Here is a 23,586-nt window from a genome sequence, read left to right on the forward strand (position 1 = left end):
CCCGCAGGGTTTGGGACTTTGTTTTACCTTTTCATACAGACCCTTTGCATAGTTAAATTGACAGTTTACCATGGTATTAACTATCGTGAGTCACGTATAGTGGGATGAACAGCACAATATTCTTTCGGAGCTTCATTAGAAGAAAGAGAACTTTGCTCCAGCCAATAACTGGGAATTCAGCCTTAGGTCAGAGTCCTACCGAAGTTCTTAGCTTTCCATTTTTGACAGATGGGGATGAGAAAATAGGTTTCCGTTTAGGTGTGCTTGGCTCCAGACAAGGTCTTCCTATTTGGATGTGTTTCATTTGAACCCGCTTTGCCCCATCCACCTTTAGATAGCCCAATGCCAAAGGAAAGAGTAGTTGATTGGTCTATGACATGCAGGTATATTTGTGTGTAGTGGGGAAGTGCAAGTGGTGAGAGCAGAGTAGGTTCTTTAGGTGTTTGATGAACTGGTTTAAGGTGGGTTGAGAGAATACAGCTTTTTTAGGGCTCAGCAGAAGAATATGTCAGAACAATGGAGAAATCTCCCACATTTAGACTATGAGTGTGTTTGGACAGAAAGAATTCATCAGTTGATAATTTGAGCTGAGATTTCGCTTTTATCATGAAAAAGTGGGATCAGGTACAGGATGGACTCTTTCTTGGCTGTGGAAATCGCTTTGTGGTACGAATGTTTGAGGGACACCGTCGCCTGTCGTGCCCAGTATTTACAAGCCATTTCTAACATGTGGCGACCTAGTTTGCGGTAACTTGAGAAGTCCCTTCTATCTTTGCTCTCTTCGGTGGTGTGCATTGGACTCGCATTGATAGTACATTGATAGTACACCGCCTGCAGTGAGCAGTCACTGCTATACATCTGTACAGCACCTGCCTGTTTTGTTTTTGGTGTACCAAGAGCCCCTGACTGCAATTCAGGCCAGAGTTAGCTTAACAAGGCCTGAACGGAGGCTGGTGTGGATTCCAGAGGCGCAGGCTTAGTTCCTTGGGAGGCTACAGGATTTTTGAGGTCCTTCGAATTTGTAAATTGCATTTTGTGAAATTCCAGGGACCAGCAATTAAACCATGATACCAAAGTCTGTCAGGGTTCGCAGTACCAGTGAGAGGACTCTGTGGCCTGACGCTCCGGGGTACGAAGTCACTAGACGAGTGCATAAGAAAGAAATACTAGCCCCCTCCACCTCACCCCGAGGTTAATTAGGTCTGGTTGACAACCATTACCAGAAGAAGCCTGGGGCTAATCAGCCTCGAGGAATAGTGCTGAATTCATCAGGCATCATTACAATTCCCCAAAAACTTTCCTTTTGCAAAACACCCTACAATTCGCACCATTCTAGAAATAAAAAAAGTGTACACGTTATAGTTCTGTTTGTCCCTATCCTCGTGTTTTTATTTTGCTGTCTGCTGCTTCAAGCTGGGATTGCATTTGTCATGATTTGAGGCAGACAGGACACCGCCTGACGATGAACAAATCAAAACAGCTGGCAAGTTCTGAAAGCTTTCCTGCAAGTCGGCTCCGATTTACTTCAACAACTAAATCCTGAACAAGTCCTAATAAAAGCGGCCGGTGCGGCGTTGCCATCAGCCAGGCAGGCGGCCAGGGCTAGAAGCAGAATGCAATCAACTGGACCGAAAGCTACTTTGCGTCTAGCAGAGCATTTCAAATGCTACCGTGTGCTAACTTCCCACGCCACCCATTTCTTTACCATCACGGGAAGCAACACACATATCGGACAATTTTCGAGAGCATTGGGAAACCACAAATAAACAGCCACAGGCATGCGCATGAGGGACTGTTGACGGCGTGAGGCTGTTGTCCCACTGTTAGAACACTATTTGAACTCTAAAATGAAGAAAACGTAAAGAAAGTTACCTTCTCCACCTTTCCGCCATTGATGTCAACCGGTAGGAACTTCCTGCCAATGTTTCTTAGATCTGTCTGAAATTAAAATATTACACAATTATGGTCTAAGATTTCAAATTAAGAATGTAAGTGTATGAATGAAAAAAAAACATATTTACTGTAACAAGCGTATCCAAGTTATTTAAACTTATACCTAAAAAAATAACAGTGGCCATGGCCCCTGGAATTAAGGAGCAGGGGAGGAAAAGATTATGCAGCACGAAAAGGCAAATTATGCAGGGTAATGAGGTACGTTTTGTGACGGTATTATTTTTAGGTGGAGACTGGGCATGCACTGCTATTCAAGGCATGCTGTATTGGATTATGCACTTGAAGCCCCGCCCACTCTCCGCCCATATTGGTCATTGGCTTTTGTCATTGTCCTTTGTAAATGCCGGCTTCTGATTAGTAAATAGGCTTGTTAGTCCAACCTTAGCACCACCTTGTCTTAATTTGTAACCTGCCATGAAGACACCCCCTTTTACATGTGCTGTTGCTCGATAGGCTTTAATTACAGCCTCCAAGCACTATTTTGTTGAATGGTTTTCGCATGCCTGCTGTTGCAGGCAGGTAACACTCTCTTGCAACAGCTTTATTATTTTTGTTACATAGCACAGCATTCTATGCTGTTCAGGGCCGGACTGGGAACCAAAACCGTTCCTGGCAAAGTGCTCGGCCAGGCCCCGGGGGATGGGGAGGTTGGGGGTGCGACCAAGCTCTTTGCCGGGCCGGATACCCCCAAATACACCAGGCACAATATAATGGGGGTAAGTATCAAAACACAGGATTATTGGCTTTATTAGGGTGTCAACACGTTAAATAAAAGCAGACCCATGTCATAATACACCAGATGAAAACCATCCAAATCACCAGGGATGGTACTATCTTTCAAAGGCAATAATTAGTGTATGTAATGACTCACTGTTAACATTGTGATCATCAAGAAATCATTTTAAACCATTTCAATGACATTGATTTAAACACAAAATGATTCCATGTTAACTTGGTCAATGTCCAGAAAGCACTTACATCACTTTCATGGAGACGTGTTTAATCAAGGATGTTTCAATGCAGCCTTAGAATCCACCAACAGGAATCAATTAAATCCAAAGAATATGGGCAAAAACCCCCAAGCTCCAACACTACTTGCAAATAAAAGAACCTTCTCCCGGGGTCATCAATGTAAACCCCTGGAAGAATTATGGCAACAATCGGGAAAACTTAAGCACAAGATCTAGATTATTTGATGAGTACAGAACATCAGGCCTAAATCTATACAAAAGAGTGCATGTGATATCAACATGTACATATGACTGGAAACAATTCTTTATATATATATATATATATATATATATATATATATATATATATATATATATATATATATATATATATATATATATATATATATATATATATATATATATATATATATATATTTATTTTTGTCTATTATATTTTTCTTTTATTCCTTTTTCTTTTTATATTTTGATATGTTAAATGATTGTTATTTCATACTGATAGTGCAATGTTTACATTACATAGACACAAATGTACAAAAACACAATTTCTTCCCAAAAACAATACATTACAGTGCTATACAACAAAATCAATTTTTAAAAATAGGAGAAGGCGTTGGTATATTGACAAATAATTAAAAGGCTGGTGGTCGATGAGACCATGACGTGCGTTTCGGCGTATAAGCCTTGTTGCTGTTCACTCAGAGGACTACTATTCGTGCTGGTTTTTCATCATTAACTGCTATAAGATCCATCGAAGGGGAATACAAATTATTGGCCCAACACAAAAACTTTTACTGACAGCGCTTCCACCCCTAATAAACATCAATATCCTACGTCAGTCGCCCTTTCTGTTGAGAATATTATTCAAATTTTATCAAGTATTAAAAACGGATGAATACCACAATTTATATCCATTATTGAAAAGCCTTTATGATGCTTAAATCATTTCAATATCCAATTTGGACATTTAGTAGCCCCCTGAAATAAGGGGAAACAGAATTCGCGTGACTTCTTCACACCGAAAGATTAACAATTTTTGCTGGTTTAAATCGGAGATCAGTTTCCTGGCCGATGAATATAGAGAAAGTTGAGACGGTTCTCCTGACTAAGGCTTATATGTCGAAACTCGTGTCGTGTCCTCATCGACCGCCAGCCTTTGAATCATTTACAACATACCAACTCCTTCTCCTATTTAAAAAAAAATATTTTGTTGTATAGCACTGGAATTTATTGTTTTTTTTTGTACATATGTTTGTGTCTATGTAATGTAAACATTACACTATCTGTGAGTAATAACTATCATTGAAAATATCAAAACATAAAAAGAAAAAGGAATAAAAGAAAAATATAATAGAAAAATAAAAAAATCTATTTTGAAATAAAATTAATTGTTTCCATACATATGTACATGTTTATCTCACATGCACTCTTTTTGTATAGATTTAGGCCTGATGTTCTGTAGTAATTAAATAATATATATCTTGTGCTTAGCTTTCTTCTTACCCCTTATGGTGCCTTTCCCTGCAGCTAGCAAGATTTATGGTTTTCAGTAGTGGTCCCTTTCTTACCAAATAACAATTGGGGAAACTTTGCTTAACATTGGTGGTGCCACTGTCCTCTCACAGAAGACGAACAAGAAAATTATTGAGCACGCCGAAAGCTTCTGGGGTTCTCCTTTCCTCCAGTTGATCAGTGACCTGGATGTCATCCACAGTGATGTGTGTATAAAAAACAAATCTGTTTGGGGGGTTCCTCTACCTATTCGTGTTCTTCCAGTTTGCCCTGTGTCTCCCACAATGGAACCGCAAGACTTTCATGTATTGTACCATTCACAGACACATACACACATCACACACATGCAACCGCACATGTGGTGTCCATCACTGCATACTAATTTGATGTAGGCCAAGGGTGAGTTAAACACACAGCAGTGGCACTTGACATGAGTGAGCTGAAGGCCTCACTCCTGTAGCAGAGGTAAAAGGGACTATTCACTCCTACTGATCACTACACACTATGCTGCCACCACTACGCGCTTGCTACTTAAATCATGGTAAAGGCAGAAGCCTTTTATCACTAAATGGTTAGAGATCTGGGCACCCTTCCCGGTCCAACAAGACTGCAATTCCGAGAGACAGACGTATGTTTAGGTGCACACACAAGATATGTGTTAGCCTGGTATAACAACAAACATTGGTAAAGCCAATAGGTCTTGCCTATGAGAGAGTTACTGGTTTTGCTAATGCTTTTTAGATATGTTGCAAAGGGGCTGAAAATAATGTAAAAAAGCTGTATGACACAGCCAGTGTTGTCCAAGTTATAGCACTTTTTTAATTTTCAGTTATGCTGCACTGAAGCTAGTGCTGCTGTACAATATGACCAAAAAACATTGACATAACTAACAGCTCTTGCAATCCTTGGTACGGAATGCCATATGATAAGTTATAAGTATTTATATAGTGTTTACAAGGGCTGAAGTGCTAATGCTATAGAACAACCGTACCAATGTGTTAGTGTATCCAGATTCAAAAGCATGTTAAGACGATACAAACAATGTGGAAATGTGCCACATAAATGCGCTGAATGTAACAGAAGTTGTAGGAAGACAGAAAAGTCTAATAGGTTATAGATTCTATTAAAGTGGAGCTTTAGACTATGTATTACTTTAGGAGCGGCGACTACAAACGAACCAACAAGCATTTGCAATGCAATCGGTCTCGCCTTTGGGATGTTATATGTATTTAGCTATGCAGCACATTAGCCTGGGTGATGAAACATCTACTGTTCTTTAACATGGAGGGAACATAAGCACCGAACTGCGTGAAACACCAGGTATGGGAACACATGTAGAGAAATATTGCCGTTCAGTGGGAAACGGTATAGTCCAAAGCTCTGTTTTTAATATAAAATCAGGGCCTTTGGTGGTCATATCACTGAAAATACAAGATTTGAAAAAAATATTATTGTCTACAGGTGCTCGTGGAAGACCATTTCTGTAGACTGGAATCTAGAGAATGCTAAAGCAATTCTGGTATTTTACTGACCTCTGCTGGTCATTTTCTATCAAGAAAGATAAATAGAGGCAGTTAAATAGAAAAAGAGTCCCTACGTAGAGCAGACAATTCCTAGGGCTGATCTCCGGATCCTACAAAGTATATATACACATAAATATACAGGGCTTTAAGTGGGGAAAAAAAAACCTTGGGTGCTCTAAAAAGGGCTTGGCAAACCTCTTAAAGGGGTGTGGCCTATCCAAGTAGGGGCGCGGTCTAAAGCAAGAGGCTCCTTTCAATTTCCATGAGCCTTTAACAAGATACCAGCCCCACTGTGTGTGAAGGCTTTGCTTAGATGATGACCATCAGGTGTGTATCAACCTCCCTGGGAAACGGGTGGCAAGCCCAGAACCCTTAGTTAGAATTTGTGGAGGGGTTCTGGTTCAAGTAGTGCTGTCCTCTATGACCGCCAAGTCTCCTGGTCCCACCCACTAAGACACCCCTCAATTGCTGCTAAGTCAGTGACTGGCTCAAAGCATTTCCTCCTTTAAGGCCTAGCCTCCTCTCACACTATGAAAATATTTTAGCAGGTAGAGTAAATCAAGAATAGAAGCAATGCTTTTGTGGCCATGTATCCTTTGCTTGGATCTGGGGGAGATGGGAGGGGGAGAGAGGAGAGGGGAGACAGGAGAAAGGAGAGAGGAGAGAGGAGGAGGGGAGGAGGAGAGGGGAGAGGGGAGAGGGGAGGAGGGAGGAGGAGAGAGGAGAAGGGAGGAGGAGGAGGAGAGAGAGTGAGAGAGAGAGAGTGAGAGAGAGAGAGAGAGAGAGAGAGAGAGAGAGAGAGAGAGAGAGAGAGAGAGTGAGAGAGACAATAATGTTCTTTTAAACCTGGTGGTAAAGTAAGTGCTTCTCAGAGATCCTGTCTCCTTCACAGCTCCCTCTTTGTGCTAGAAGAAGACTGTCAATAAAGCTATTACTTTTAGTAAATTATATAAAAGTTAATTTATTTTGGATGAGTTAGTTTGCTTTCTTAGCTGACCTCCCTTTCCTACGCTTTTACGTAGAATTGTACCCTTCTTTAAAAATGATGCGCTTGCTTTGACCCTTCTGCTCAGGAAGATCAGCATCACCCCCTCTTCCGACCCTCCTCCACACCCAGGGTCCAGTGAATTTGCAAAGGTCCGATACAAGACCGCATTCCAAAGGGCATTGTGGCAAATCATTATGTTTTTTTTCTAACACTGAACCTCTTCATTTGCCAAGTTTATATTTGGCATTTTACTCCACCTCATCAGTTTTTTTCTTAGGCGAACAATAAAAACGAAGCAGATGAAGAGCACAAAAAAATAGAAAATCTGGTGAACGAGGAAAAACTAGAGTGAACTTAGTTATTTGACTGATTACCATATCGATCAGCTTTTAATTAAGGCGTCAGCCTCTGCCTCTCAAGGCTCCTGGTTACGCTATATGCGAGACCTAAAAGTTGACTTCAAATTATACTGATTGCAGGTGGAGAGAAAGTGATAAACTGTTAAGGTGCAACCGTCCCCTACATCAAAGATGAATCTCCAGAATACCTTGCCCCTAAAACAGGTCTTTCTCCTGCATCGTTCGTGGTCCTCAAACAACAAATCTAGAGGTAGCATAGAATGTGGTGTAAAAGTGGAAAAAAAAATTGTTGTAAATACTCAGACTGAAATGAATACAACACAAATAGAAAAAAGCCTCTTAGTGACACGTTGTTGATGTTCCACCACGATTTAATCAGACATTGGAATCGGGCCCTGACTGAATAAAAGAATTGTGGAAACACATATGAGGGTGCAGCAGCCAGGGACATGTACTCATGCTAAATTTTTAATCTCTTCTGACCTGACTGCGATATTGGGAATTTCACAGTGTTTCACAGTGCTACCATAAACTATGATTAAGACCTTCTGTATCTTGCCAGTGATTAATTGAAGGTGAAGGTGCTCTGTAACCATTTCTAGTCACATGGCCTTCAGGTGAAAGGTCAGTTCGGCACATGTATTCATAAATATGATTCAGAGGTTTGTGTCCTGCATGTACCAGGTTGTGCAGTGCAAATATAACGAAATGCCCTTATAAATATACCCTTTAGTGCTGCAGCCTTATTCAAAACCACTGGCACCCTTTCTGGCTGTTTGAACCACAAACACGGGTTTTGCGTCTCAGTCCTAGTTTTTCACTGAAACTTGATCGTACATCAACACTGCGCCTGTGTGTGTCAATGTTGGCCAGCTTGCACCAGTGCAAGGCGTTGACAAATGTATTTGGTCCAAAATGAGGTAGACATAGCCTTGGTGAACGAATCCTTTTTGATCTGTAGTACACATTTTTAGGGGCTTACTTCTAGATTGCAAATGTCTATGACAGTCTGTGGGAACGAATCTTGAAGAGTTTGCCTCCCTCTCATTCAGTATTAAGTTATTGTTAAACATGCGTGTGCCTGGGGTGGCGCCCCGATTGCTTGTTCCTGTGTGCTTCGCTGTACATGTTCTGTGCTGTTTGGTGTATACCTGGAAGATGAATTGAGGGAGTGGAGGAAGTGATGCTGTGGAACTTAATGCTCTTGAATAGATTACACATCAAGGGACCACCTCCTCGGAAGGCCAAAGAGAACTGTCAAGCAAGTGGACATCCCGCCCTTCTGCTTCGCACCGCGAGAAATGGCAGACACAATCAAGGGATTGACAAAGGCATGCATGTGCACTTTCAATCAATCGATCAAACAACCAATCAATCGTAGATTTGTAGAGAGCTCTAAGCGCCCCTAGGGGTATCCAGGAGCTAGCCTGAGGAGGATCGATTCGAAAAGCCAATTCGAGTCAGTTTCACAAGTGATGCTGTAGAAATAATGACAACTACTAAACAGATATATACATCGTGAAAGGCTGTAGATGTGGGGATTTCTTATTCATCAGACATAAAGCTCAGGAACTTGGAAGTGTAGCCACACTTTACAGATAACTGCAAAGAGGGCAGTAATGCACTGGTCTGTCACAGTGCACACAACAAAAAGTATTAATTTGCTTGACAACGCCGCAATCTTTCTAAAACTAAGCTGGTCCTGTCCTTAAAAAGGAATCAAATAAGTGAATCTTTATTGTAGTCACACTCTATTTCCTCAGCAACACAATGTTTCACGTCAGAGCCAAGTACTTTCATTGTTGCTGTAATAAGAAAAGGTAATGTACACCACGCCTGTGTAATACCTTTCAGAAGTATTAATTATGAACGCTTTATTTATTTTTCTTTTAGCAAACGCAATTTCCACATAAAAAACAATGCTACCGCTTGCTTGTCCATTTAAAGGGCTCACCCGGACCTCCCCGTTCTTAGGCCCCTCTCGACCCGGGGGCAGGATTTATACAGGTCGAAAGGGCCTGTTACTATGGGGCCCGCACTCTTAAACCACTGTACGCAAAGAATTCCCAGAATACAAACTGAGGAGCTCAAGAGAAATGTGGATAGAAACACATTACAGCCTCAGAGACATCCCCATCTGTCGTCCACTTTGAGAGGCTGAAAGTCAAGTTAGACAAGGGAGGTCGGCCAAGCTGGCGCACATTGCACGTGCGCGAGCATGGCGGCGTGCTTTCACTTTAAACTGCGTTTAAAGTGAAAGCACTCACAAGATAGCGACAGACTGTCCACTGTCCTTACACACATGCTGTTAGGTTTGGACAAATGGCGAGAGCAGCCATCTTTTTCCATCCCTATGCTTGCATGTAAGGCTTTTGGAGAATCGATTGGAAAAGGTCCTCTCTGGCGAGACCAGCGCATGCGCTGCTTTCACCAGTCGAGACCTAAAAAAGAACTCCTGACTGCTTGTTCAGTAGTAACATATAGCAATAATCAATCGGTGTTTAGGGGGTTTCCTAGAGCTTCTGGCCCCTGTGCCACTGCACCTGCTGCACCATTCAATTAAAGACCCTAGTGCCTACAAGGTAACTGGACTTGTGACTGCTTGCTTAGTAGTAACATAGCAATAATCAGTGATCAGTGGGTTTCCTAGAACTTTTCGCTCCTGTGTCACTGCACTATTCAAGCCATGGCCCTATCACTTGCAAGGTTGTGACTGCCTGCTTAGTAGTAACATAGCAATATTAGGTGTTCAGTGGCTTATTGGATCTTTTGGCCCCTGTGCCACTGCACAATTCAAAGAACAGCCCTAGTGCATTCTATTTCACTTGACTTGTGACCGCTTGCTTAGGGACGCGCTACAGCCTTACTCCTTTTGCACCCAGCCCTGCTCTTTCATGCCTGTGGGGAACGCTGCTCCTCTCCTGCGGGGCCCGCTGCTATTTTCTGGCGCCCGATAACCTCCATTGACAGTGCCTACATCGCCGCGCTAGGGGGGAACCACGTTACCCAGAACCCCTGGCGGCGGAACGTGTCAGGGACTTGCGCCAGACAAGGCTACACGCAGCGCGGGACGTGCTACAGACTTACTCCTTTTGCCGCCAGCCCTGTACTTTCTTGCCTGTGGGGAACGCTGCTCCTCTCCTGCGGGGCCCGCTGCTGTTTTATGGCACCCGATAACCTCCATTGACAGTGCCTACATCGCCGCGCTAGGGGGGGAACCACGTTACCCAGAACCCCTGGCGGCGGAACGTGTCAGGGACTTGCGCCAGACAAGGCTCCACGCAGCGCGGGACGTGCTACAGACTTACTCCTTTTGCCGCCAGCCCTGTACTTTCTTGCCTGTGGGGAACGCTGCTCCTCTCCTGCGGGGCCCGCTGCTGTTTTATGGCACCCGATAACCTCCATTGACAGTGTCTACATGGCTGCGCTAGGGGAGGGGAGGTTGTTACCCAGAACCCCCGGTGGCGGAACGTGTCACGGACTTGCGCCAGGAGGCGGGCCCGTCCCGCGCCCGTCATCGACCGGAAGAGGCTGGGCTGGGCCACCCCCCTTAATGTTACTACAGGACTCCAAGTAAGACTTTGAGCAGGATTGTCCATGTTATTGGTCACTGTGTATTGAGCACTAATCAGAGGCTAAATTTGGTATAGATATGAACAAGAATACACGTAAAGGGGGGGCAGGAGTAGTTGGGACCCTAGATGCCTTTCTTACCCGTGCAGAAAGTGTGCTTATGCATGAAATTGAGATCACTGAAAGAAGGCTTTTATTAGATCCTTTAAGCCTACCACCTGACAAATTATCATCGAAGTCCAAACTCCTGGTCCAAGTATGCGTTCCCAATCATCATCTGTGTCTAGTGGTAGATCCAAGTTAGACTCCCCCAACAGGCCAATGATGTTAGATCTCTTAGTACTACAGCAGCTATCGGTAGTAAGGCACGATCTAGACAAAAGAAAGCAGTAATAGTTCCAGGAAGTGCCGTTCAAACAAGGAAAAGGAAGGCACGTGATGCCCCGAGAACAAGTACTCAGGTTGAGAAAGTAGCTAAAAATAGCAGCACAGGTCCTGTGAGGGAAGGGTCCACTGTGTTACCTGTTGAGATAGTCCACATTGGGGGCGATGTAGTAGGTATGGATCGACCACACCATGGGCAGCAACATTTAGATCCCAATGAGTTTAATGAAGCCTCCATTAAGCAGCTTAAAGATCTATTCACAGTTCTATTGGATCCGTTCATGTGTAGATTAAACGCGATAGATCAAAGACTAGTTAAAATAGAAGACCATCTATTTAAAGCATCAGCTAACCTTAAAGGGAGTGGTCTTAGTGAAGCACTAGGGCCTATACAGGCAGGAAATTTTGCGAATCTTCAAGTCCAAACACCGGCCCATGCAGATCTCCAAAACCTTATTCCTCCTCCGGTGTGCTCCGATAATCCTCCTACGCCGGTGACATTAATATTGAATGCCTTACACCCATGTAACCTACTGTCCAATGGCCCTGTGCCGAGGCCTCGGGTGGAAGGTAGTGGCGAAAAAGATTCAAGGGGTATTTTTAGATCTACCCCCTGAGGCAACACCGCACACTATAGTGCTGGAAAATGTTTCACTTCTGGGTTCATGTGAAGAGAAACATTGGTCCTCACTAAAAAATAAGGCCCTTCACTTTTTGGATGTAAAAACAGAGCTTGGGAATCATCTATACGAGGAATTCCTGATGGTCAGAAGGGTGGCTTGGGTGGATAAATCTGTAAAAGGTATGGCCGGGGACAGTATAGTTATTAGTTTTAGATCTCCTAAGCTAGTTAGGTGTATACTGGAAAGGGCATCATCTCCCTTTATTAGGGAAGACGTTATTAACGTTCTTCCCCTTGGTTTTTTCTATTGTGTTAACTCATCCAATAGAGGGGGCACCCATAGTCATCAGGGTCAAGTGTTAGGACCTATTAATTGTGTCGTCCCAATTCGTAATAGATATGAGGTTCTAGTTCCTTGGAAGAAAATGATTGACTGGGTTACCCACCTATCGGCTGCAACTGTGTGCACCCGGTTATCAAGGACCCAGGAGAGACAGGTCTTATTAAAATTAGTCATCCACAGAGGGGTTTTCAGTCGGAAATACTTACTCCTTTAGTTGGCCCATCTCACACTGAAAGTACTAGAGAGGCAGGTGAAAGTCCCCCAGAAATATGTAGTTAGCCCCCAAATAGTTAGGGCCAGGGCTCGAAAAATCAAAAAAATGGTACTAGTCCTGCAGGACTAGTACCTTAAAAAAGTGTCCTCGACCTAACTGCAACCTACTTGACATCCGTCTCTGAAAGCGGAGCAAATGTGACAAGATAACAAGATTAAAAGGTATCTTTATTGCTCATTATCTTTGTGAGCAAGAAAAAGCCCTTTAAATCTTGTTATCTTGTAAATGTAAATGTGTGTGTCTTGTAAAGCGCACTGCTACCCGGAGGCGTCCTGGCGCTATAGACCACTGGGGAACCCGTCCTGGCTTTCCCTGTGAGATGTTCCCTCCTGGGTATCTCCAAGGTGAAACCAGGCATCCCTGGCGTTTGTGGGGGGCCGTTGTGGAGATGAGGCAAGCTAATGCCCAGAGTTGCAGAGTGTGATCCCTGGTTAGAGTAGGCACCAAGGCGAGAATTATCTAGTCCGCTAACCCTGAATCACGACCCTGCTGCATAGGGAATTGAACCCTGGTCCCGGGCCGTCCTCCGCTTCCGGGTCTGCCGCCTCTAATCAGTGAGCCACACCACTCCACACATTTGTTCCGTTTTCACAGAGGACAAAAGTTGGTTTGTTTTCCTACTCGCCAGAAAGGGCGAGTAGGACCTAAAAACCGCTGTAGGGCTGATGTATGTGTTGAGGAAGGATCTAGTGTGGAACCAAATGGCGGTGATTTTCGAATTGAGGCATGTAATTTTGGCCTTATCTCATGGAATATTGCTGGGCTGAAAAACAAATTACAGTCGACAGAATGGCGGTCCTTTATTAATGGTAATGATATTGTGGCTTTACAGGAGACATGGCTAGTGGACCCGGTATTTAGTTCTGGTTATATTAATTTTTTTAAACCTGCCATTGCTACTCATAGGGGGAGACCAATGGGGGGGCTTATCACCTGGGTAGGGCAGAGCGATAGGTACTCAGTCCAGCAGCTGGATACGGATAGCAATGATATACTGGTAATTAAGATATGTAGAAATGGTGCCAAGGACCTTATAATTATTAATGTATATGCAAGAGGGCTATCCGGAGGGAAAAGTCAGGTACAATCGCCCGGCTAGATTCATATCTTAATCTGTTTAAAGGAGTGAATGACATTGTGGTTGCTGGTGATTTTAATTGCAGTTTCGAGCCACTAGATTCAAATGATATAGATTTAGGACATGACGAAGATCTGTAATGGGAAATTCCCCAACTATCTCTGGCCCGATCAAGAAATGGTCGGATGCGGCCATACAACTTAAAGTAGTATGCTTGGAGCATGGACTTCGAGCGGCCAATGGGAGGACTACATCTGATAAGAATGGTTCCCCCACTTATAGTTGCAGGTCAAGAAGTAGCCGTATCAACTACGTACTTGTTAATAAGGAATTTTGGCCAAATGTAATTGACATGATCATTGAAGAGAGGGTGGAGAGTGACCACAACCCCTTGGTGCTGACAGTGGTATGTGCAGGTAAAAACTCAGATGATGTCCCCCAGTCGGAGTAGAAACTCATCTAAGTAATGACACCAGAAGAGTAAAATGGTCAAAAATAATTCTTAAAGAAGACCAGATGGAGGCTATAAATACCTTGGTGTCCAAAGCAACGGTAGATCTCCTAAACTGTCAAGACGAACCAGGAAACGAGTCCAAAGTTACTCTGGTACATAATGAATTTTTAAATAAGCTTAAAGGCTATTTTATTTCTAAAATAACAAATAAGAAAGACTCCGCAAAGGTACCCCTAGACTCATGGTATGGGAATACCTGTAGGGTGGCTTACAAAGCATTAGCTTTGGCAATCAGATCAAAGAACTGGGATAGGTCCACCAAGCTCGGGAGGAGTTTAAGCTGGCACAATACAAAGCTAAGAAAGAATGGGACGAAGATTACTGGCAAGTGCTGTATTGTGCCAGCCTAAACAGGAATATGGCTGGATTTTGGCACCTGCTGAAGTGGGGTAAGGGTAGAACTAGCCAACCACCTACCAACCATGTAGCGCCCGAGAAATGGGTTTCGAACTTTAAAAAACAATTCGCCATTGAATATGGAGACTGCGAATTACCACAGGGGCCCCTGGATATCCAAGTTGATATTCCTATATTGTATTTTTCTAAACAGGAAATAGAAGCCGCCCTAAATAGTGCAAGAAGTGGCAGAGCACCAGGGCTTGATTGTGTTCCTGCAGATCTGTTTTTGTGTAATAAGGCACTTTGGGTACCATATATCCAGACTCTGGTTAACGCTATTGCAAAGGGCTCCCCAATCCCCGAGTCATGGAAATGGGTGGAGATTTTACCCATTTAGATAGATAGATCAGATCCAGGTAACTACAGGCCCATCAGTCTAATTGACTGCTTACAAAAGGTGAGAGACAGGCTGGTGCTAAGTCCTATTCAAGTTTGGATCGAAGAGTTTAATATTCTCTCCCCCTTACAGTCGGGCTTCCGCTCACATCAGAGTACAATAGACCAGGTTTTTAGATTTGTTTTAATTTATTGGCGAGTCGCGATCCTTAATGGCGGCAGATTATATGCCGCTTTCGTATACTTAAAGTCGGCTTTCGACTTAGTCCCTAGAGCCAGGTTGTGGGATGTTTTAACCGAACAGGGTATGCCCTTGGACTTGTTGGCATTTCTGATTAAACTTCATGAAGCAAATTTTGCCCAAATCCATTGGGGCCAGCATGGCCAAGTGACCGATAGATTCCAGGTTGCACGAGGGGTTCGGCAGGGGTGTGTACTGGCACCGACTTTATTTTCACTTTACATTAATAAGGTGATGAAGTATTTTGATAATCACCCTACTGATGCTCCGATTTTACATGGAAGTAAAATACCTTTGTTAATGTTTGCCTACGACACCCTGCTACTATCAAAAATCCAGCAAACTCTGCAGATGGCTATAGCAAGGTTTGAGTTATTTTGTAAGGACCATGGTCTCATAATAAATGTAGATAAGACCAAGTTCATGGTCCTTCGTAAACAGAAAATAGTAAAAGGGTCAGTTACCATGAACAATGCTATACTTGAGCAGACAAATGTTTTTACATACCTTGGTATTACACTAAGTACAAAACTTAATTGGAACCCACATTTGGACATGCTGTTGCTTAGACATGCTCAACTATCTGGTGCACTGTTAAAATAACACTGGCTATCCCACACCAAGCCGATTGCCCCATCATAAAAATTTACAATGCAAAAATTACAGCTTCAGTATTGTATGGGGCAGAATTATGGGGTTTTAGTAATCTATCTGCACTCTCGACCTCGCAAAACAAGTTTATGAGGGTTATTAAGGGCTTACCGCAATCCACTCCTCTACTGCCGCTTTATTATGATCTGGGGAACCAGTACCTAGAGGATGTGGCTTGTTTTAGACCCTGGCCTACTGGAGGAGGCTCTGGGTTACCCCGGAGCTTACCGAGTATGCCTATGCTCTCCTGGAGGTCAGGGAAGCAGCCGGTGTGGGTAAAATGTTATGGCTAAAGCAGGTCAAGACAACACTGTGTGATTTGGGGCTTAATATGTTGTGGCAAAACCCAACTAATGTTACATTTCCGTCCTGCAAAGAACCACAGGGGCTGTACTGGAATATGGTTATGACGAAACGCTTTTCGTCTTTGACAAATTCTTCCCTCTCAAGGGATTTTCTAGAGATTAAACATGTACCCGCCTATGAAAAATACTGGGACCTTATAACGGTTCGCAGTGATAGGAAATGGTACCACCAATTTAGGATAGGCACCCTTCCTATCAAATCATTTACAGGTAAATGGGAACAGGTTCCAGTATGGAATGCCCGTTTTTCCCAACACAATTAGAATCTATTGCCCATGTTTTCTTTATTTGCCCAGTTTATAAGAACTTGAGGCATAAATGGTTAAAGCCCATCTGTTAGTCAATGGGGATTAATACCGGTTGAAGCCTTAATGATTTTAAAAAAGGATGGGAATGAACTAAGCATAATCGCGACCGCCAAATTCTTACATTGCATGTGGATAGTCTGTGCCCACAGTTTGAGTAATTAATGAATGAGGGAGATGTGACTGTATTAATTGGTTTTACTTTGAACCTGGTATATAGATGGTGGCTGTTTTACTGATATTATTGCTTTTTATAATGAATATTATACTATTTTATGGTATTTTTGAATGTCCGGAACAAGTAACTATGGATAATTTTTATGGGAATCTTGTATTTTATAAGGAATGAAATCTAATGTTTTCATGGTTATTGTTTTAAAATGTAAATGTCTTTTATGATTATGTAATCGAATAAAGACTATTTGAATTGAAATTGACCGCTTGCTTAGTAGTAACATACAGCAATAATCAGTGCTCAGTGGGTTTACTAGACCTTTGCCACATGCACCATTGGAATCATGATCCTAGTGCCTGCAAGGACAAATGAGGAAATTGTTTATATCCAGTAATATCTGCTCCAAAAAAAGACCTTTTTGCATTGAAATTTCGGAGGCAGTGGAAATCTTCTAATTATAAACGATCATTGTCCAACCATTTATCAACAATGTATGATATTCTTTTTCCATTTGCTTTGTAGGTTTTTTTGTCAAATTTTGATAATGCATGGTATTTCCAAATTGTTGATATGCCTCAACTAGATACATTGTCTTATCAATTACAATAATGTTATGCCCTTTGTCAGACGGTTTAATATTTAGTGATTAGTTAATTTTAAGTAACAAACAATGGGGTGATCCAATTTATAAGCCTGAAGTACATGGATAATGTATGATACAAAACAAAATGGTCAGATCGGGGTAACAATTAGAACAGGAAAGTGATACTTCTACTTTCTCCAAAATACTTTATGCATTAGGTACATATGAACAATAAATAAAATATATCCTGAATAAATCCTGACACACACACACAGGAAAACCACAAACAATTGTTGGTTTCAATTTTTTGTTTTAATTCAATCATTCATAAGTAGTTATGTAAATAAAATATAAAAATCAAGGACAAAAACATTGGCGCTTCAAGGCTACCATGGCATTACAGTAGTGTGAAAAGATGCTCAGAAAAGGTGTTCGTGAGAATATGGCGATAGAGAAAGAACAAGTTTGTTATCCTATACTGGGCCTGATTAATTATCTAGAAGCATGGGGAGAGGATGTGGCCTAATGAGCCTAATGGGCTAGGGCGGTCAATCTCAAATCTGGGGAACCGGGTTCGAATCTCAGCAATGACTCTTAACATGCTGTGATTCTGGTCAAATCACTATCTTCCTGTGCCTGTCAAAAATGAATGTGTCCTTGTGTAACGTAACTGGTGCTCATGTAAAGCGCTCGGATACCCGAAACCTTCGGGTCAAGTTTGCGCAATATAAAACTCCTAATTTTTTTAAAAAAAGAAGCCTACTTAACAGTATAAATTGTGTTGGATTCATCTTATGTGGACATAAATGATCAGTAACATTGTTCACCGGTAGATTCGACTACTCATCCAAGCTTATTCCAAAAAGACGTCGACGTTTCGGCCTGTACACAGGAGGGGGCCACTGACTGCCTCAAAATCGTGTCTTAATCAGGACAGAGAAGGTAATAGAGCAGCCTGAAAGAAGGACACGTGTGTGACTCATTCATTCAAAACATCACTCTGTTTGTGTGTCTAGAGGAAAAAGGGCTAATGCTCTCTTGATTTGGGGCTAGCACAGTTGATAAGATGAATTACCAGGGGTTTTTCCTGGATATTTATCACTTTCCAAACCAGATCTTCTCATTTTGCCCTTTCCTCTTCCTCCTCCTTTTGCCCCAACTTGTTCTGCTGTGTCTTTGTTGTGGTTTACCTCTTCCACCTTGCCACGTTGTCATGTGCAAGAGGCGCAGTTCCTGGAAAACATCCACTCCTTCGGAGAGCCCTTTTGGAGGGCCCCTCAACAGCACTTGATCCAGCTTTAGAATTATTCTCAGTTTCATTATCCACAATTATTTTTGCTTTTTTTTCTCTTATTCTTTCAAACCTCTTTGCAATAGTGTAAATTCTCCTTTATAAATAATCCAATCTATACATGGTAAACTTTCTAGATTAACTGATCTTACTTTTGTAAGGTCTTTTGCATTTTGTATAGTATATTCTTGACCACCTCATTGTCCTTATTCTTTTCCAATTCCTTCATCAAGGTTTCCATTTTCACATTTTGTACTTCCATTTTGCATTTAGTATATATACATCTCCTTGCTGCACTGTTTCAAGTCCATGATTGTACTCAGTGGTCGAAGTGGGGGAAAAAAAGTAGGGGCACTGTGGGCGGAGACTCCGAGGGCGGGGATAACCCAAGGATTGGATCAGTGGGTGGAATCAGAGGTGTTGCCAGAATGTTCCAAACTTCCCACTTTTCAGTATTTGGTTGGCATTTCACCAACCAGTTACAGCTTATTGTGTTATTTATTTCAACCAATGGATACACTTGATTATTTAAGGTTTGAAAGGAGTAATTGGTACTTAAATACATTCATAAAGTAGAATATATTTCCTATCACACAATTTCCCAAATACGCTTAAAAGTGGAATCACAACCCATTTGTCTCCAAGCCATGCAGTTTCTATCATTAGCACTTCTCCTCCCTTCTTCCACAAGAGCTGTTCAAACATGAAAGGCAAAATATCCTAGTTTGCTAATGTTTTCTATATAATTATGGATCTGCCATATTTGTCACATAATACATCATCCACTGCATAACCTTACAGTTTTAACTAATCGTTTTTGTAGCTCAAACGGATAAAAAGTTACTAAAAAACGTGACTTGAGGTGCTGCAAAGTGTCCAGCCCTTTGCAAAGGTTGACTGATCTCCTTTCTCGCTGCTGCATTTGTGTTATACTGATACTAATGATGCAGATTCTTTGCAGAGACTTAACATGTGAAAAAATGTCTAAATAATAAAGTATAAGAAAATATATTGCATTACGCTGCAGCCTTTTTTTGTTGCATAATTTAGTCAACACTGCGGCATCATTTTGTCCCTCATTGCTGCATAATTCCAGTGGCTCCAGAGCATGTTAAAAGTGCTTGTGCATGAAGCAGAGAGTGTGAAGTTTGCAAACTTAGTTTGGTGTGTGTGCAAATCCTGCATTGCCAATCCTTGGTGAGTTGCAGCTACCACTGCTGAAACAAGGCCAATGGAGGTACCAATGGGTGAGGCAAACTGGCCTCAATGGCAGGGCAGGCTTTAGTGCTGGTGGCGCCCTGTGCAACAATGTTTACTGGTGCCCCCAAAGATCACCTACGCCTTGGACACTACACAGAGACAATCATTTATACGTGTGTAAATCACTGTATAGGAAATGTTACATAAGACAAAGAACTACAAGGTGTAGAAGCCACATGAACACAATACTGGTAGGCAGTATAGTTTAATAGCTCTCTGTTCTATGTTAGGATTTTAACTTATAAACTGCAAGTAACAAAAGGATCTCTTGAACACAAGCAGTAACCTACTAACCTAGTTAACATTATGTACACTTTGTGATCTGCATGGTACATGTATTTTGCAGCAGGTACATTAACCCTATCTGCTACCTTTCCAGGAGTCAACCCTTCCACTAGACAAAACTCCTATCTCTCTCTAGGAAGAACATTATTCACCGAAGTTATCATGACATTCTTATTGCTGCGGAAAGTTGCTGGAGGCCAGGAAGGAGGCAGCAAGTTTTGTTAAGACCATAATATACTTGCAAACACTACGCACCCACACGAAATATGTACCCAGTGGGGTCACACTGTTCGCACCGCCCTAACCTGCTCAAGGTTCACGTGACCTCAGTGACAGAGTCACAGTGCTGGATTACTGTTGCTCTAGGGTGTGCTGCTGCGTAGGCCTGCCCGCAAGGCTGGAGGTGAACTTCAGTATGGATTGTGGTGGACAGGCCTTCAAGGTTAACCCACACTTGCACTGCAAAGGTCCACCTGCTGGTGCTAAGGCACCTGGGCTTCTAAGGTCTAATGGGGCTTTCTTTTGTCTGGCATGGGAATGTGCTCCCTCAGGAGAGTGGTCTGGGGGACTGGTCATGAAGACTGAACCCAGCTCACCGGTTCCAAATTCGACAGCTCTTGCCATAGTGCCACATCCTCTCCCCCACTGAATACCATACTGCCCCACTGAGAGAAACTCACACTGCCTTCAGCTACAACCCAATTGCGCCCTGCTATAAACACCAGGATGCTACTTAATTCAAATTATGCATTTGATAAGAGTAATATGCGCCTGAAAAAAAGAAAGTAAAAGCAGACACTCATTGGGAGTGCAAGATTAAGTAAAGCATGTGAAATGTAAGCAGAAACAACATGGTTACCTTAACAATCTCTCACTCACTATTCAGAAATCAGCGAGTGGTTTTACCTGAAAAGTTAAGGACATGACTACAGGGCCCTGAAGGGAACCGTTTTAATGTCCATTGCTTATATCCTTAATAAACCTAAACAGTATGGTTTAAAAAGACCACATGCATAAACATAGAGGTACACATTTTGTTTTCCAATCCACCCATCAACCAGGTATTGCAATACATCCAGGAATGGTGCACTTCCCCACCTGGGGACAACAATGCTGTTAAAAGAAAGATGAGAAAAGAAAAGCAGCGCTTCACTGCAAAGTCTGTAAAGTGAGGTTGATGTGTTTGGATGTGAATAAAACCAATCTGGCCACTTTGCAACCACTCTGTCTTGCTTTATTTAGTTATGTATTTATTTTTCATATTTAAAACCTTTTATTTCTCTGCCTCCCGAGGCTGCACTTTGGAATAGAAAAATGTCAGAAAAAGAGCATATCCTGCAAGAGTGTTTTTCTTTTTTGGATCCATTTCACAGGGAAGCAACTAAATGAAAGAAGTAAAGAGAGGTTGTGAAGCGTTTCTTCAAGTCAAGGTTTTCAGTAAGTGAGCAGCAAGACAGAAAGAGAGGGAATAATAGGAAGAGGGGATGGCAGCTGCCAGCACAGAAAAGAAGAGGACATTTTCTGTGTCTTGTCTGGGCAGTAAGGAAGAGATGGAGTCCTTTCCCTTCTCTGCCCGTCCCCGATGGTCCACAAAAGCAACCACGCTCACACATGTTGCCCTCTGTCCCCCTCAGAAGTATTCTCGAGCCTCATTGCCTAACAGCCTTAAGAAAAGAGGAAGAAGGAGAGGCATAGCGAGCATTGGAGAGGCGGAGCAAGGCGTGCGCGCTTGTGTGCGTAATCACAAGCTCTAGGCCGCCACAAGCAAAAGCATCTGGTAGCATTTTCTGGAGCCACACACTAAATGTTTCTCAGAGCAGAGCACGAGCTGGCTCAGCGAGACCTAAAAAGGGAGGAAGCATGTGGCCTCCCCTCCCTGAACCAATACTGGGCACTGGGCCCAATCACGAAGAGCAAATTCTAAAATAAAGGGCAGGGGTCATGCAGCCCCCCGCCCCAAATCCCCAAGTCACTTTTGAGACCCGGGGACCTCATCTCTTGGGGCTGACTAAATGTTGGGAAGGAGGGTGTTGGGCCCCCCTATCCGAGGAGTATACAGACTCCTATGACCCCCCATCCCTCAAAGTCTGGTGCAGCAGTGTCCCGTGAACTTCATCCCACGGGACACTGTAGTTCCCTGTCCGGGAGAGTGTGGACATACAGTGCTGGGCAGGGAACATAACTGTGCTCCTGCCTGGGCATGAGCAGTGAAAAATGCTATTCCTGTCTGGGTGGTAGCACAGGAATGGTACGGTTTATGGTGGTAGCTGGGGAGTCAGCTGGGGCTTTGTGACACAGAAAAGGTAAACACTGGCCCACACCCGCGAGGCGAGCCGGCATGGGGGCCCTGGGGCTTCCCCAGCATGAAAAATGGTGTGGGTTTCCCCTGGGGCACCCCAATTAATTAAAAAATAAAATGAAAAAGTTAAACACGCTGCTGGCTCCTGCTTCTTGCATGCATCCGGTAGGACACGGGTGCTCCCCTAAACAAAAGATTTAGATATTGGTGTCCTGAGGGGGCACCACGACGCCCACACATCATTTTTTTTTTTTTAAATTCAAAATAAATGAATAATTAATGAGAGTCAAGTGCCACTTATTTATTATTTACCTCGACAGCATGGAGCGCCCCACAATGCCCTAAGAAGGCTTTTAATTTATATTTGTATTTATCTTGATTGTTCCCTTAGAAGAGGCAGGGGAACAACCAGGCATTTTTTTTATGTTATGGGAGTTGCAGGAAGCGTTGCCGCCCTTTATCAACATTTGGGGTAAAAAACTGTAAGCTTCCTCAGTCATTAAATCCATGACCCCAGGGGAGGTTACCATAGTTTTAAAGCACTCCCAGCTGGAACTCTAGGTTCCTCAGTTGAAGGGCAGGGCCCTATTGTGGTTATCTTTATGACTGCATTTTGAAGGTTGAAAAATGTTTCAATAAATATTTTTTTAATTTTAACTAAACCTTTAATAAACAATGTTTAAGACAGTCACTTTTATTAAACATTGCATTGAATGGAATAATGAAATATTCATTTGATTATAGTTATTGGTGATATTTTGACAAAAATGATAGGTCTGCTTTATATATGTGGATATGCAGATCCCTTTATAAAGCTAATAAGCCCACTTTTTAGATTTTGGTGAGGTGACCCTTTGACAAACTCAAAATAACACCCTTTGTATTGTAACATCACATAGTTTGCCTGCAGGTGTTGGGGGCTTAGCACAGGGCTTACCCAATGCACTGACTTACCCGTTACACTTCTCGAGGTTGACTGCTAGCACCCTGTCCCTATACGCTTCCAAGCAGGTACTCCTTTCAAGATGGGGCACTGACCTGGTCTCAATGGACACAGACTGGCTACATAAGCTCTGGGACCTCTTGAGTATGGAGAAGTTGGCAGCTTCTGTATACCACACTCTCCCTTGTTTCAAAAATACCTGGAGCCCTTATTTAAAGCTTTTAGCACAAAGCTTTAGGTAACTCACCTGCCTAACATACTTACGGGTGCATTGCCTCACGGTGGATGTCTCCAGAACTCCTTATCTCTACATAAGTGGTGAGGCTCATATTTATAGACTGGACATCGAGTCACTAATT

General features: G+C 42.7%; 1 protein-coding gene across 2 annotated transcripts in view; it reads right to left on the reverse strand.

The window, feature by feature from the left end:
* LOC147698289 (tudor domain-containing protein 3-like) overlaps positions 1 to 23,586 on the reverse strand; it is a 764,430-nt gene that overhangs the window by 533,269 nt on the left and 207,575 nt on the right. For both annotated transcript variants that reach the window (XM_086934904.1, XM_086934903.1), the window contains exon 3: positions 1,873 to 1,938. In XM_086934904.1, the coding sequence (XP_086791030.1) occupies positions 1,873 to 1,938 (66 nt within the window). The remainder of the gene's footprint in view (positions 1 to 1,872; positions 1,939 to 23,586) is intronic.

The sequence above is a fragment of the Lissotriton vulgaris genome, chromosome 8, assembly GCF_964263255.1.
Source record: "Lissotriton vulgaris chromosome 8, aLisVul1.2, whole genome shotgun sequence".
Lineage (NCBI taxonomy): Eukaryota > Metazoa > Chordata > Amphibia > Caudata > Salamandridae > Lissotriton > Lissotriton vulgaris.